Here is a 14,542-nt window from a genome sequence, read left to right as displayed (position 1 = left end):
GCCAAGTCTAACCCCACCATCAGGAGCTCTAGCGAAGAGTCAAGTGTCGCTCTTCCAATAGGGGACGACACTGAGCTATTTCTTAGAGTTCCAATGTATCTAAATGAAACATGACATTGTTTTTCCGATATGCCTGGTAAAAACAGCTACTATGCAGACCTACAGTGGGGGAAATAAGTATTTGATCCCTTGCTGATTTTGTAAGTTTGCCCACTGACAAAGACATGAACAGTCTATAATTTTAAGGGTAGGTTAATTTTAACATTGAGAGATAGAATAACAAAAATAAAGTCACATTGTATAAATTATGTAAATGTATTTGCATTTTCCAGTGAGAAATAAGTATTTGATCCCTCTGGCAAACAATACTTAATGTTTGGTGGCAAAACCCATGTTGGCAATCACAGCAGTCAGACTTTTTTTCTAGTTGATGATGGGGTTTGCGCACATGTCAGGAGGAATTTTGGTCCACTCCTCTTTGGAGATGATTTCTAAATCATTAAGATTTTGAGGCTGTCGCTTGGCAACTCGGACCTTCAACTCCCTCCATAGCTTTTCTATGGGATTAAGGTCTGGAGACAGGCTAGGCCACTCCATGACCTTAATGTGCTTCTTTTTGAGCCACTCCTTTGTTGCCTTGGCTGTATGTTTTGGGTCATTGTCTTGCTGAAAGACCCAGCCACGACCCATTTTTAATGTCCTGGTGGAGGGAAGGAGGTAGTCACTAAGGATTTTACGGTACATAGCTCCATCCATTCTCCCATTGATGCGGTGAAGTAGTCCTGTGCCCTTAGCAGAGAAACACCCCCAAAACATAATGTTTTCACCTCCATGCTTGACAGAGGGGATGGTGTTCTTTGGGTTATATTCAGCATTTTTCTTCCTCCAAACACAGCGAGTTGAGTTAATGCCAAAGATCTTAATCTTTGTCTCATCTGACCACAGCACCTTCTCCCAATAATACCTTCTCACAGAATCATCCAGGTTTTCATTGGCAAATTTCAGACGGGCCTGCACATGTGCCTTCTTGAGCTGGGGGATCTTGCGGGCACTACAGGATTTCAAATCTTTACGTGGGAATGTATTACCAATAGTTTTCTTTGTGACTGTGGTCCCAGCTGCCTTGAGATCATTAATAAGTCCCCCCCCTCCCCCCCGCATAGTTTTAGGCTGATCTCTCACCTTCCTCATGATGAAAGATACCCCAAAAGATAAGATTTTGCATGGTGCCCCAGATCAATGTCGATTGACAGTCATTTTGTATTTCTTCCATTTTCTTACTATTGCACCAACAGTTGTCTCCTTGCCCAGCGTCTTAATTATGGTTTTGTAGCCCATTCCAGCTTTGTGCAAGTCTATGATCTTTTCCCTATAAACATAAGGATGAATGACCTCGGGGAGATCAAAACATCCAACACTGCGGAGACACCATCACGTGTTTCTCAATGCAGTGATCCAGAACACAGCTCCCATCCCTTATGGGAAATATGCAAATGCATGTAGAAAAGCCGCGGAGACACCATCACGTGTTCCTCATCGCAAGCAATAAATAGCCAGGTCTTTCACCGGGAAGGAACAACCACGGGAAGGGTAGCATCCAAAAGGGAAAACCACCTATGCCAACCATGGTATCCATCCACAGACAGCTGTTTCGGGGTATTTGCCCCTCATCAGTGTGGAGTAGGAAACTGGCTATTAGGAGCAGTGCCTAGTAAAAGGACAATAACCATAAGGATGATTGACCTTGGGGAGATCAAAACATTCAACACCGCGGAGACACCATCACGTGTTTCTCAACGTAGTGATCCATAGCATAGGTGGTTTTCCTTTTAGGATGCTACCCTTCCCGTGGTTGTTCCTTCCCGGTGAAAGACCTGGCTATTTATTGCTTGCATGGAGAAACACGTGATGGTGTCTCCGCAGCTTCTTTACATGCATCTGCATATTTCCCATAAGGGATGGGAGCAGTGTTCTGGATCACTGCTTTGAGAAACACGTGATGGTGTTTCCGCGGTGTTGGATGTTTTGATCTCCCCGAGGTCATTCATCCTTATGTTTATAGTCCTTTTACTAGGCACTGCTCCTAATAGCCAGTTTCCTACTCCACACTGATGAGGGGCAAATACCTCGAAACAGCTGTCTGTGGATGGATACTATGATTTGGCATAGGTGGTTTTCCTTTTTGGATGCTACCCTTCCCGTGGTTGTTCCTTCCCGGTGAAAGACCTGGCTATTTATTGCTTGCGTTGAGAAACACGTGATGGTGTCTCCGCGGCTTTTCTATATGATCTTTTCCCTGACATCCTTATAAAGCTCTTTGGTCTTACCCATGTTGTAGAGGTTAGAGTCTGACTGATTAATTGAGTCTGTGGACAGGAGTCTTTTATAAAAGTCACTATGTAAGGCTGGTTTCACATTTGCGGACGAGGGCTTTGCAGAGGGCTGCATAGTTCCTCTGTTAAGCCCCGCTCACTGCCGCACCTCCTTCAGCTCCGCCTATGTCTGCATGCATCCCGCGTACCCTATCTTTAATATTGGGTACGCAGGCCATGCGGATGTATGTGGATGCCTCCACATGCGTCGTTTTCACGCTGCGCCGACCTGCATCGAATGCAACATGTTGCATTTTGTTGCGGTATCTTGCTGTATCTTCTATTGACATCTCTCTATTATAGTGTACCCTATAATGCACGAAACATTCAAACCTGTACAAATAACTTTAGCATACAGACAATCATCTCAATATTACTACCCAATTAATAAACTTCAGAAGCAAACTGCATCCTCTAGAGTTGTGGGATGCAAATTCCTGGTGCTTGTGCCATCAGGGCCAGTGATACCCCCAATTTATTTTTCATACTTTAAATGAGCAGAAAATTAAACATTTCATAATTAAGAAACTCTGGGAATACTTTTGTCATCATTGGGCAGAAAAGTATTCACATAATTAAGAAAAAAAACAACATCACAAAGCCCAAGCCTGTAAGTTGAGAAGAATAGAAAGATAGATGGTAACGAGCAGTCTGTTATCATACAGGCATTCTGTGTACACAAAATTTTTAGTAGTTTTTTTTTTTTCAAGACTTTTTACCACATTACTTCATTCTTTATTTTGGATACCATAAAAATGGTAGCAAATGCCTACATCCATTTTATAAAATATTTTTACTTAAAATCTAAAAATTTCCTCACTTTTCATGCTGATTTCACACTGCACTTAGCTTTAATGTTTAAGACTTTATCGGGTTCTATCAGAATCGCCGAAAAATAGGATTGTCACGGGAGCCATGATGGAGCCATTGAAGAAACGCAGTCTAAAGTATACAACTTCGGACTCCATTCGACCTTTTTTCTGACCATGTCTGGACACAGTAGTGTAGTTTACTGCGCTGTTGAGTCAGGCTTGAAAAATGGACACCGATGGAAAAGGGGACAAACAGGATTCAAAGATAGGGTCAATTGAATAGGGGTAGGGGAGGGGAAGAACATGACTGCGACCACTATTGTTTTTAACAGAGCTGCTTTGTTCCAAGAACTTCCGGACGGCACTGGCAACAGCTGACAGGCGGGTATGACGAATGTTACAACCCCACCAATCAGAATTTAATGCTTATGGGACAGATAGGCAATTAATATTTTAATACCTCTTTGATAGCTCCTTTAAGAGTTCAATCTAAAACTAATTTTGGGGGGTGATTCAGATGGAAAGCCTGAGAAAGTTTGGAATGTGGAGGTCAATTGCAATGTGAAATTAGTCTAAATTAGCTTGCCATTGACTTCTACTATAGTACTCTGTATATGAATGCTTTATCCATAGCAGTTTGTCATCAGTTTTGGATGCTAATTAGAGTCAATGATAATTCTGTAAAATTAATATACTTCCAAAAGCCCTCCATACACACTAACTAATGTCGGCTGAACGGAACAATAATGATGGATTCAGCCTACAGACTAATATGTATGGGGGCCTCCTGACTGTCCATGATAGATGATGTTGGAGGTCAGAAGGATTCATCGTGCGTTTGGTGGTCCAAGAGATAAGCTGCCGCCAGAGAGCACATGAGCACTCGATAAAGAGACCAAGTGCGCTCCTAGAGAGATGGGGGGGGGGGGGGGGGGGGAAGAACGCGGTTGGCCAACATCTTTCTAAAGTCATTGGGACTTTAAACCTTGTGATTGTTCAATCTGCTTTACGAATATACAGTATAGCCATTCTCTATAACTTTCTGAACTTGTTTTAACAATGCAATGAAAGATATGGGTAGCAGACTGGGCTCTCCTTCAATACATACTATAAATGCTTCTAAACCTCAAGGTCATCAGCCAAAGCAAACAATCAGACACTTTTCTTTTTTTGTTTGTGATCTATCCTTTAAATGGAAAACCACTTTTATTTCAAAAGCAATAGTTGTCCCAGTCCAGATGATGAGGGAGCGCAGGCAAACGCTTTGCTGTTCCTGCTCTGCTAATTACATAACCAGTCATAGGAATATTGCATTTTAATCACCAAAGTGAGACCACCCACTATTCAGACAGAATAAAAGCCACAACATTTTCTCTAGTGGCCTGTATTGGTTCACTGCGTTAGAAATTAAAGAACTTGACTGGCATAAAAAAGCAATAAACTTGGTTAAAAGCTATAATTCATAGGTGCGGAAATTACGTAATATCTGTTGCTGTCTTGATTGTAATGAAAAAGCTTGGATGGTGCCATAATATGGTTATATATATGAGATCCAATCTGCATTGTATAAAAAAAAAGATATGATAAAATGATGGACATTGGGAAGAATACATGTGCCAAATAGTAGAATTACTTCCCACTCGCTGTAATGCATGGATTACCCGAATCTGCCAGAGTAACACCTTGTCTATAGTGTCGTTAGGGTCCCACTAGCTAAAAAGTCCATTCACCCCAATAGGGCACACGGACAAGACATGACAATCTCTGGTGGCGTGTGCTATATAGAGTTGTTGGACCACATAAGCTCGGTTTAGAGCCATCTTGTAGTCCATTATATTAAATGAATTAAGGATTCTGGTGAGGCATCTGCATGCTTGGGCGCAGTCACACAGTCTAAATACAAAAAAAGGGGGTATTCTGAGGTGATAGGATATCTCTTATTGATATGACAGGGAATAACTTACTGATCGCTGGAAGTCCAACCACTAATCCTCAGAACAGGCTTTTGAAGAGCGCTTTCTGAATGGAGAGAAGGTGAAACATGTGCTCACTCACTTTCATTCATTCACTATTGGTCTGCCAGAGCATGCTAAATGTTGTACACTGCTATCTCTGGCAGTCCCATAGAAAATGAGGTGGAATGGAAGTGCATATGCTCGACTTCCGCTCCACTCAGACTGGTCATTGCAGATCCCAGTTCTTGGTATTGGTGAAGCCCCTCAGCAATCAATAAATTGCCCCCTATTCTGTTGATAGTTGTACATAGTAATACTTTATTCTGAAATTTTTGAGAGGAAGTCTGTATTCAGCTTTGCCATTTGTATGCTCCAGTTGACCCTGGTTTGTAGCAAGTTGATAATTATGTATATTGGATGCCACAAATCATTGGCAGTCCCAAACGTACTCTTATATTGTGTATATTGTAAGCCAGACATTATTGGATGTCCAGATTTGGACTGGCCCACAGGGGTATAGGTGCTGGAGAGAGCCACTTAACTCCCAACATCGGCAATAGTTGGCCCAAAACATTTGATTCTCTATGTACAGAAAATACAGCTTCTCGTCATTCATCCAACAAACAACTCTATATGAATCGCCCGCCAGGGCAGTGGGGTGCTCGGTACCGGGTCCGGTCGCTCTTAAAGGGGATGTCACAGTGGCTGCGACCTGGTCCGTGGCCCTGGGCGCTCACGCAAAAGGGAAAGGTCTTTAAAGGGATATTTAGTAATAAAGTCTATTTGTGACGCCACCTGTTGTTTTCGGTCAGTAGGGACCGACACCGCTTAAAGAGGTCCTCTGGGGTGATGGTATGGCAGCCAGATGGTGATGCTTCCCACAGGTGAAGCGAGGTCCCCAGGGCTCCCGAGGCGTAGGCATCAATGGTGGTGTATGCCGATAAATAACAAAGGACATCGTATGATAGTCTTTACCTGGTTGTTGGTAGCAGTCCATCTTAGTCCAGGGTACCAGGTACAGGTGTCGCGGTGGCCTGGCTGACCTGGTTGCAATAGATGAATCTCCTTTTCCAGATGAGATCCGTGAGCCTTTACTGCTAACACTGGTGTGCGAGGTCCCTGCTGCCTGAAGCTTGCTGGCAAAGTACCTCTCCTTTCCCCTGTCCTGGGACAGGTAACTGTATGGCGGGCAGCTTGACGCGATTTACAGGGTCTCTATCATGACCTGGGCTCTTCAGATGCTGCTTCACCTCCAGGCGTGGCGTGGGCAAATAACATACAGTCCTATGCCCTCCGGTTCTGCTATGTGTCCTAGAGTACCACAAAAGCCTCGGGCTCCCGGTGCCCGGTTTCTGCGCTTTGGCTCTGAGGGTGCCCAGTCACAGTTCCCCTCTGAGCCCTTTTCCACTCCTTTGCTCCTTCCCTTGTGAAGGAACAAATTATAAAAGATTCTCCATTTTGTGCTAGATTCTCCGTTTTGTGCTTTGACTCCATTTTCTTGTTGGTTAAAGATAAATTCTGTTATTTAATTAGGTAGAAGGTTACAGCTATCATGAAGTAATTTTATCTTGTTTTTCACAAGCCTGTTATTCAACTAGGCTATGGTTCATAATTGGTATAAAGACCTTGAGTGTTCAAACTCGAGCCGAGCCAGATAAGAGACTCGGGGGTGTATCGCTATACAAGACTGAAGCATCTGTTAATATGTTTTTTATGCCAATAAGACATGACCATATCTGTAGTTTCCATTTTTCCTGTATCCTCATGGGTTAAGTTTTTCCTGCATTCTTATAGGTTAAGAACTGTGAGCGTGTTCTTATGCTGATTGGTTGAAGTATAATTTCTATGACTATGAAAAGTCTTACACAGTAAACAGGGGGCCAGAGATCTGCTTGATCCCCCATACAGAGACGTGCGTCTCCGTCTAGTCATTTTCAGTTGCCGGCAACGCCCTGTAGATTAATTTGGAAATCACTGAGTCAACCGTGAAGGATCAATTTAGATCCTCCCTCAACACCCTCAATGGCTCCACTATATACAACAACCTCTCGGGTTCTCGTTCTTCCCTGGAGCTGCAGCTCAGTCCTGGCTGCACAGCTCCGTAGTCTGCACTCTGCTCCAGACTTCCTTTCTAATCCATGTCTTTCTCCAACTGAACTAACTCCTCCTCCAGATCAGAACACTTAAAGCTGGGGAAGCTCCCCTGAATCCAGGTCCTGAGCTCCCCCTTCTGGCCTGGATTTGGAATGTGTTGTCTGTGGGTGCATTACCTGGTGAAGGGAACTCCCCTTGCCTCCAAGCATGATATTACTCTCCCCGAAAGGAAGGCAATATCACTGTAACAACCGGTCACCTGGGGTGTTACAAATATATTATTACATGGGAGCAGAGGTAACTCAGTAAATAACAGTAATGTTATATTTGCATGAAGCTGGACAGAGGGCCCCAGAGTTTATGCTACTATTGCCACCCAAGTCCCACACTGGAAGTCCCACATGTTGTATTATAAAGAGCATAGTGTATAATAGTCGTTATTAGAGGTCCTACATGTAATATTATACTGTGTACAGTGCATTGCACTCATTATTAGAGGTCCTACACATAATATTATACTGTGTACAGTGCATTGCACTCGTTATTAGAGGTCCAACATGTAATATTATACTGTTATAAGTGTATGGAACTCGTTATTAGAGGTCCTATATGTAATATTATACTGTGTACAGTGCATTGCACTTGTTACTAGAGGTCCTACACGTAATATTATACTGTGTACAGTGCATTGCACTCGTTATTAGAGATCCAACATGTAATATTATACTGTGATAAGTGTATGGAACTCGTTATTAGAGGTCTTACATGTAATATTATACTGTGTACAGTGCATTGCACTTGTTACTAGAGGTGCTACACGTAATATTATACTGTTTACAGTGCATTGCACTCGTTATTAGAGGTCCTACATGTAATATTATACTGTGTATACTGTATGACACTCGCTATTAGGTCTTATATATGTTATACTGTGTACAGTGCATTGCACTAGTTATTGGAGGTCCCACATGTATCATTATACTGTGTATAGTGTATGGCATTCGTTATTAGAGGTCACACATGTAATATTATACTGTGTATACTGTATGACACTCGCTATTAGGTCATATATATATTATACTGTGTACAGTGCATTGCACTTGTTATTAGAGGTCCTACATGTAATATTATACTGTCTATACTGTATGACACTTGGTATTAGAGGTCTTACATGTAATATTATACTGTGTACAGTGTATGGCACTCATTATTAGAGGTCCTACATGTAATATTATACTGTGTATAGTGTATGACACTCATGATTGGCGGTCCTACATATATTACACTATGTATAGTATATGGCACTCATTATCGGAGGTCCTACGTATTTTTACTGTATATAGTGTATGACACTCGTTATTAGAGGTCTTACATGTAATATTATACTGTGCATAGTGTATGACACTCATGATTGGCGGTCCTACATATATTACACTGTGTATAGTATATGGCACTCATTATTGGAGGTCCTACGTATTTTTACTGTATATAGTGTATGACACTCGTTATTAGAGGCCCTAGATATACTATTATACTGTGTATAGTGTATGACAGTCATTATTGGAGGTCCTACATATATTATACTGTGTATAGTGTATGGCACTCTTTATTGGAAGTCCTACATGTATTATACTGTGTATACTGTATGGCAGTCATTCTTAGAGGTCCTACATATATTACACTGTGTATACTGTATGGCACTCATTGGAAGTCCTACATATATTATTATACAGTATATAGGTTATGACACTCGTTATTGGAGGTCCTACATATATTATACTATGTATGTACTATGTATGCTGTATCGAACACGTTATTGGAGGTCTTATATACATTATTATACTATGTATACTGTATTACAGTTTTTATCGGAGGTGCCACGTGTACTGTGTATACCATGTGACAGTTGTTATCGGAGGTCCCACATGTACTGTGTATACTGTATGGCAGTCGTTATTGGTGATGTCACATGTACTGTGTATGCTGTATGGCAGTCGTTATTGGAGGTCCCACATGTACTGTGTATACTGTATGGCAGTCGTTATTGGAGGTGCCACAAGTACTCTGTATACTGCATTGCAGTCGTTATCGGAGGTCCCACATGTACTGTGTATATTGTATGGCAGTTGTTATCGGAGGTCCTATGTGTACTGTTTATACTGTATGGCAGTCATTATCTGAGGTCCCACATGTACTGTGTATACTGTATGGCAGTCGTTATTGCAGGTGCCATATGTACTGTGTATACTGTATGGCAGTAGTTATCGGAGGTCCCACATGTACTGTGTATACTGTATTGCAGCCACATGTTTATTATTATGGATTATATAAGTGAAGAACCAGAAGACTGTGGCCTGGCTGGGCAGGTTTCTGTTCACAGTATAATATATGAATATGTATATGTACGCCTATTGTACAATCACATACCCCAAGATCTTCATTGGCCAGAAAAGCCTCTTTACTGTTCAGCCAGCTTTCGTTTTGATCAACAATGCTGATAAATGTCTGTAAAACAAAAAAAATTCTTATTAAAATAAAAGCCTGTGTACAACCAGTTCTGACCATATGGACATGAGAATGGATTAAGTCTTTAGGTTCTTTTTAGATCTGATGCCCATCGGTAACGTACAATTTCTATTGTGTATATTGGAATTATTACAATAAAACACTATAAAAATAAGATTGTAATGGTAGTGCCCACATGAAAATATGGACATGTAGAATGAATTATCAGTTGTGAAAGATAGTTAACAAACAGCATTAGGATTCATGCACTAAAGTTGAATCCAGTTCTATACAACCTTGGCTGCACACATCCATAATGTAGCAGCCACTGATCACTAGTGAGGTCCATTATATTTGTAAATGCCGATTATTTGATGTAAACGGAGTGCTCATTTATCTGTGGTATGTAGGTAGAAGAGACCTTGTGGTCATTGTTGTGAGTAGGATTTTCAATAGCTATATCTGCCATGCTCCAACCAGCTCTCGGACAAGCGAGCTGACCATCTTCTCTTTTGCATGTTTCCATCCAGATTTTAAAAAATTAATAATTCTGCAAGTAAGTTTTACCTGTAGATCCCGAGCCTGACGCAGTTTGATATTCTGCTCTCGCCAGGATTGAATTAACAAATCCCAGGCCTCTTCTGCATGCGAAAGAACATGTCGTATTTCATCAGCTGCATAATGTCCGAGGTTACACAGCTTCTGTCCGGATGACTTCACAGAATTGAACCTTTCTGTCCGTGCTTCTATTTCTGACTACAATAAGCAGATACATAAAAAAAAATTGTTATTAAATCATATTTCCATTAGGGGTTTGGACACGATGACCCTTGAGGTCTCTTCCAACTCTAACATTCTATGATAATGTGTTGAAAGCTTTCGGATTACAGGTGCAGTGTCAGCAGGACCTGGTGTGGATTAGTTAACAAACACCAGCCTACATCCATTCGATCAATTGTATATACAGGATGTAAGGGGAAACATTAATGCTGTGATCATACTGACAATGTGGCATATTTATCAATACTGTCTAATTCTTCAACCATGCAAACTTAGACTAGACAAAAATGCTCCAAATGTATTACAGTGGTTCATGCAGTTTGATGAATCTGTGTCATTTTAAAGTCTGTCTAGTCTAAGTTTATACCACATATTAGTTTGCTTGCTTTATGCCATAAACGTGCGCCACCATTTTGGCACAATGTCCCTCCCGCTAAGCCACAGTAAGAAATGGTAAAAAAAAATATATTATATACAGAACATCATTGGCAGGTTTTAGGTGGTCACGACAAAAGTGCCTACATGGTCATTTTAAGTGAAGCCCATTGCTACTCCAAATGTTGGCCCCAGATTACTCCAAAATGAGAGGTAGAGACAGAAAAAAGCAAAATGAGTGCAGAAAGAAAGCAACAAAAAAGGAGAAAGGAAAGTAGAAGAAGACACAAGACATTAAGCACCGACAGTATGTGTTCACAGAGCATTGTACTATCAATCGTGTATCACTGGGTCTACCAGATCCACTGGGGAAAGCTTAAAGGAGAATATGGTAAAACAACCAAGCCTCCTTTCCAAATCTGGTCCACCGCCGAAATCAATACATTTCTTCCAACTATTGTAGAATTTATCAGAAAGGCCCTCATCATCAGAGACTGTTTACTCGTTTAACATAAAGTAATTAATCTAAAGAGACGCAATGCTCAACAGCGGGGACCAAAGAGGACTTCCAGTTCCAGGGTACATCCTGTTGGGCTGCAGAGAGGGATCGTCTAAGCCTTAAGGAGACCCTTATGAGTAACGGGTAATGGTCCTGGGATTGCTGAGATTATGGCTGTTTGACATGAGGGGCATTATGTTAATAGCTAAAAATATACTATTGATACTTTAAAAAAAAATAATTCTTGCATTGAGGCATTTATTCCAACAACTGCCTAAAATTTGCGCAAATATTTTTGTGGATGTGTGTGTGTACGTGTGTTTGCGTACATATACAGTCATGGCCAAAAGTGATGACACCCTAGAAAGTATTTTTTCCCAGAAAATTATTGCAATTACAAGTTTGGTTATACACATATTCATTTCGTTTGTGTGTATTGGAACAACACAAAAAAACAGAAAAAAGGCAAATTGGACATCATTTCACACAAAACCAAAAAAATGGGCCAGACAAAATTGTCGACACGCAACTTTGTTTCTAGCATGTGATGCTAGTTCAAACTCACATGTGGCAAGTAACAGGTGTGGGCAATATGAAAACCACAAGTGAAGCCAGATAAAAAGGGAGACACTGACTCAGTCTGTGCATTGTGTGTCTTTGTGTGCTGCACTAAGCATGGAGAACAGAAAGAGGAAAAGAACACTATCTGTGGACTTCAGAACCAAAATTATTGAACAATATCAACAATCTCAAGGATACAAGTCCATCTGCAGAGATCTTGATGCTCCTTTGTCCACGGTGTGCAACATAATCAAGATGTTTACAACTCATGGCACTGTAGCTAATCTCCGTGTACGTGGGCGAGAGAAAAAAATTGATGAAAGGTTGCAACACAGGATTGTTCAGATGGTAGATAAGCAGCCCCAATTAAGTTCCAAAGAAATTCAAGCTGTCCTGCAGGCTCAGGGTGCATCAGTGTCAGTGCAAACTATCCATCAACATTTAAATAAAATGAAATGTTGACAGATGCATTAAAAAACTAGACTGCAGTTTGCCAAAATGTACGTGAGTAAGCCAAAAACCTTCTTGGAAAACGTCTTGTAAACAGATAAGACCAAGATGCAGCATTTTTTGTAAAGCACATCATTCTACAGTTTAAAACAAATGGAATGGAGACTACAAAGAAAAGATCACAGTACCTACAGTCAAATATGGTTGATGTTCAAAGATGTTTTGGGGTTGTCTTGCTGCCTCTGGCACTGGGTGCCTTGACTGTGTGCAAGGCACCATGAAATCTCAAGACTATCAAAGGATTTTAGGTCACAATATAGTGCCCAGTGTCAGAAAGCTGGATTTGCGTCCTAGGTCATGGGTCTTCCAGAAGGACAATGACTCCAAACATACTTCAAGAAGCACCCAGAAATCGATGGAAACAAAAAGCTGGAGATTTCTGAAGTGGCCAGAAATGAGTCCAGATCTAAATTCTATTGAACACCTGTGGAGAGATCTTAAAATTGCTGATAGGAGAAGGCGCCTTCAAATATGAGAGACCTGGAGCAGTTTGCAAAAGAAGAGTGGTCTGAAATTCCAGTTGAGAGGTGTAAGAAGCTTGTTGATGGTTATAGGAAGCGACTGATTGCAGTTCCAAAAGATGTACAACCAAATATTAGGTTGAAGGTACCAACAATTTTGTCCAGCCCATTTTTAGGGTTTTGTGTGAAATTATGTCCAATTTGACTTTTTTTTCCTTAGTTTTTTGTGTTGTTCCCATAGACCCAAAGGATATAAACATACATATAACAAAACATGTGTAATTGCAATAATTTTCTAGGGGAAATACTTCATTTTTTTTAAAACAATTTCAAGGCTGTCAACACTTTCGGCCATGACTGTATATATATTTATATACATACAGTGGGTATGGAAAATATTCATACCCCTTAAATATTTTACTCTTTGTTTCATTGCAGCCATATGGTAAATTTAAAAAAGTTCATTTTTTTCTCATTAATGTATACGCTGCACCCCATCTTGACTGAAAAAAAACACAGAAATTTAGTAATTTTTAGAAATTTATTAAAAAAGAAAAACTGAAATATCACATGGTCATCAGTATTCAGACTCTTTGCTCAGTATTAGTAGAAGCACCCTTTTGAGCTAGTACAGCCATGAGTCTTCTTGGGAATGGTGCAACAAGTTTTTCACACCTGGATTTGGGGATCCTCAGCCATTCTTCCTTGCAGATCCTCTCCAGTTCCGTCAGGTTGGATGGTGAACGTTGCTGGACAGCCATTTTCAGGTCTCTCCAGAGATGCTCAATTGGGTTTAGGTCAGGGCTCTGGCTGGGCCAGTCAAGAATGGTCACAGAGTTGTTCTGAAGCCACTCCTTTGTTATTTTAGCTGTGTGCTTAGGGTCATTGTCTTGCTGGAAGGTGAACCTTCAGCCAAGTCTGAGGTTCAGAGATTTTCATCCAGGACATCTCTGTACTTGGCCACATTCATGTTTCCTTCAATAACAACCATTCGTCCTGTCCCTGCAGCTGAAATTGGGCAGGTGATAAGCAGTGCCTAGTTTTCTCCACACATACTGCTTAGAATTATCACCAAAGAGGTCTATCTTCATCTAAGGTCTAAGGGGTAAGGTTTCTCCTTGTGGAGAGTGACATACCAGCTCTGGCTTGTCAAGGTAAGGAGGCTTATTCGCAGTGCAATGCTCTTCTGGGAAATTTAATATGCAAATTGCCTCTTCAGAGAAAAAAAGGACTTGAACTCTAGGTGGCGCTATAGCGTTGAAGTCCTCTTTTTCTCTGAAGAGGCAATTTGCATATCTTCTTTTCTCATCAGACCAGAGAATCTTATTTCTCATAGTCTGGGAGTCCTTCATGTTTTTAGCAAACTATGCAGGCTTTCATATGTCTTGCACCGAGGAGAACTTTTTTGAATTTACCAAATTGCTGCAATGAAACAAAGAGTGAAAAATTTAGAGGGGTCTGAATACTTTCCGTATATACACACACACACACACACACACACACACACACACACACACACACACACACACACACACACTAAGGCATCTTCTTTAGTTGTATTTTTACTTATCCCACTTTTTATCTTTGGAGCCTCAGTGCAATAATGCAGAAGAATGCT

At 41.0% G+C, this 14,542-nt stretch overlaps 1 protein-coding gene across 3 annotated transcripts in view; it reads right to left on the bottom strand.

The window, feature by feature from the left end:
* SPTBN5 (spectrin beta, non-erythrocytic 5) overlaps positions 1–14,542 on the bottom strand; it is a 436,876-nt gene that overhangs the window by 96,353 nt on the left and 325,981 nt on the right. For all 3 annotated transcript variants that reach the window (XM_069732520.1, XM_069732522.1, XM_069732521.1), the window contains exons 45-46: positions 10,306–10,494; positions 9,661–9,738 (exon numbers count right to left, since the gene is read on the bottom strand). In XM_069732520.1, the coding sequence (XP_069588621.1) occupies positions 9,661–9,738; positions 10,306–10,494 (267 nt within the window). The remainder of the gene's footprint in view (positions 1–9,660; positions 9,739–10,305; positions 10,495–14,542) is intronic.

The sequence above is a fragment of the Ranitomeya imitator genome, chromosome 1, assembly GCF_032444005.1.
Source record: "Ranitomeya imitator isolate aRanImi1 chromosome 1, aRanImi1.pri, whole genome shotgun sequence".
NCBI lineage: Eukaryota > Metazoa > Chordata > Amphibia > Anura > Dendrobatidae > Ranitomeya > Ranitomeya imitator.
This window is presented reverse-complemented; position numbering and strand designations above follow the sequence as displayed.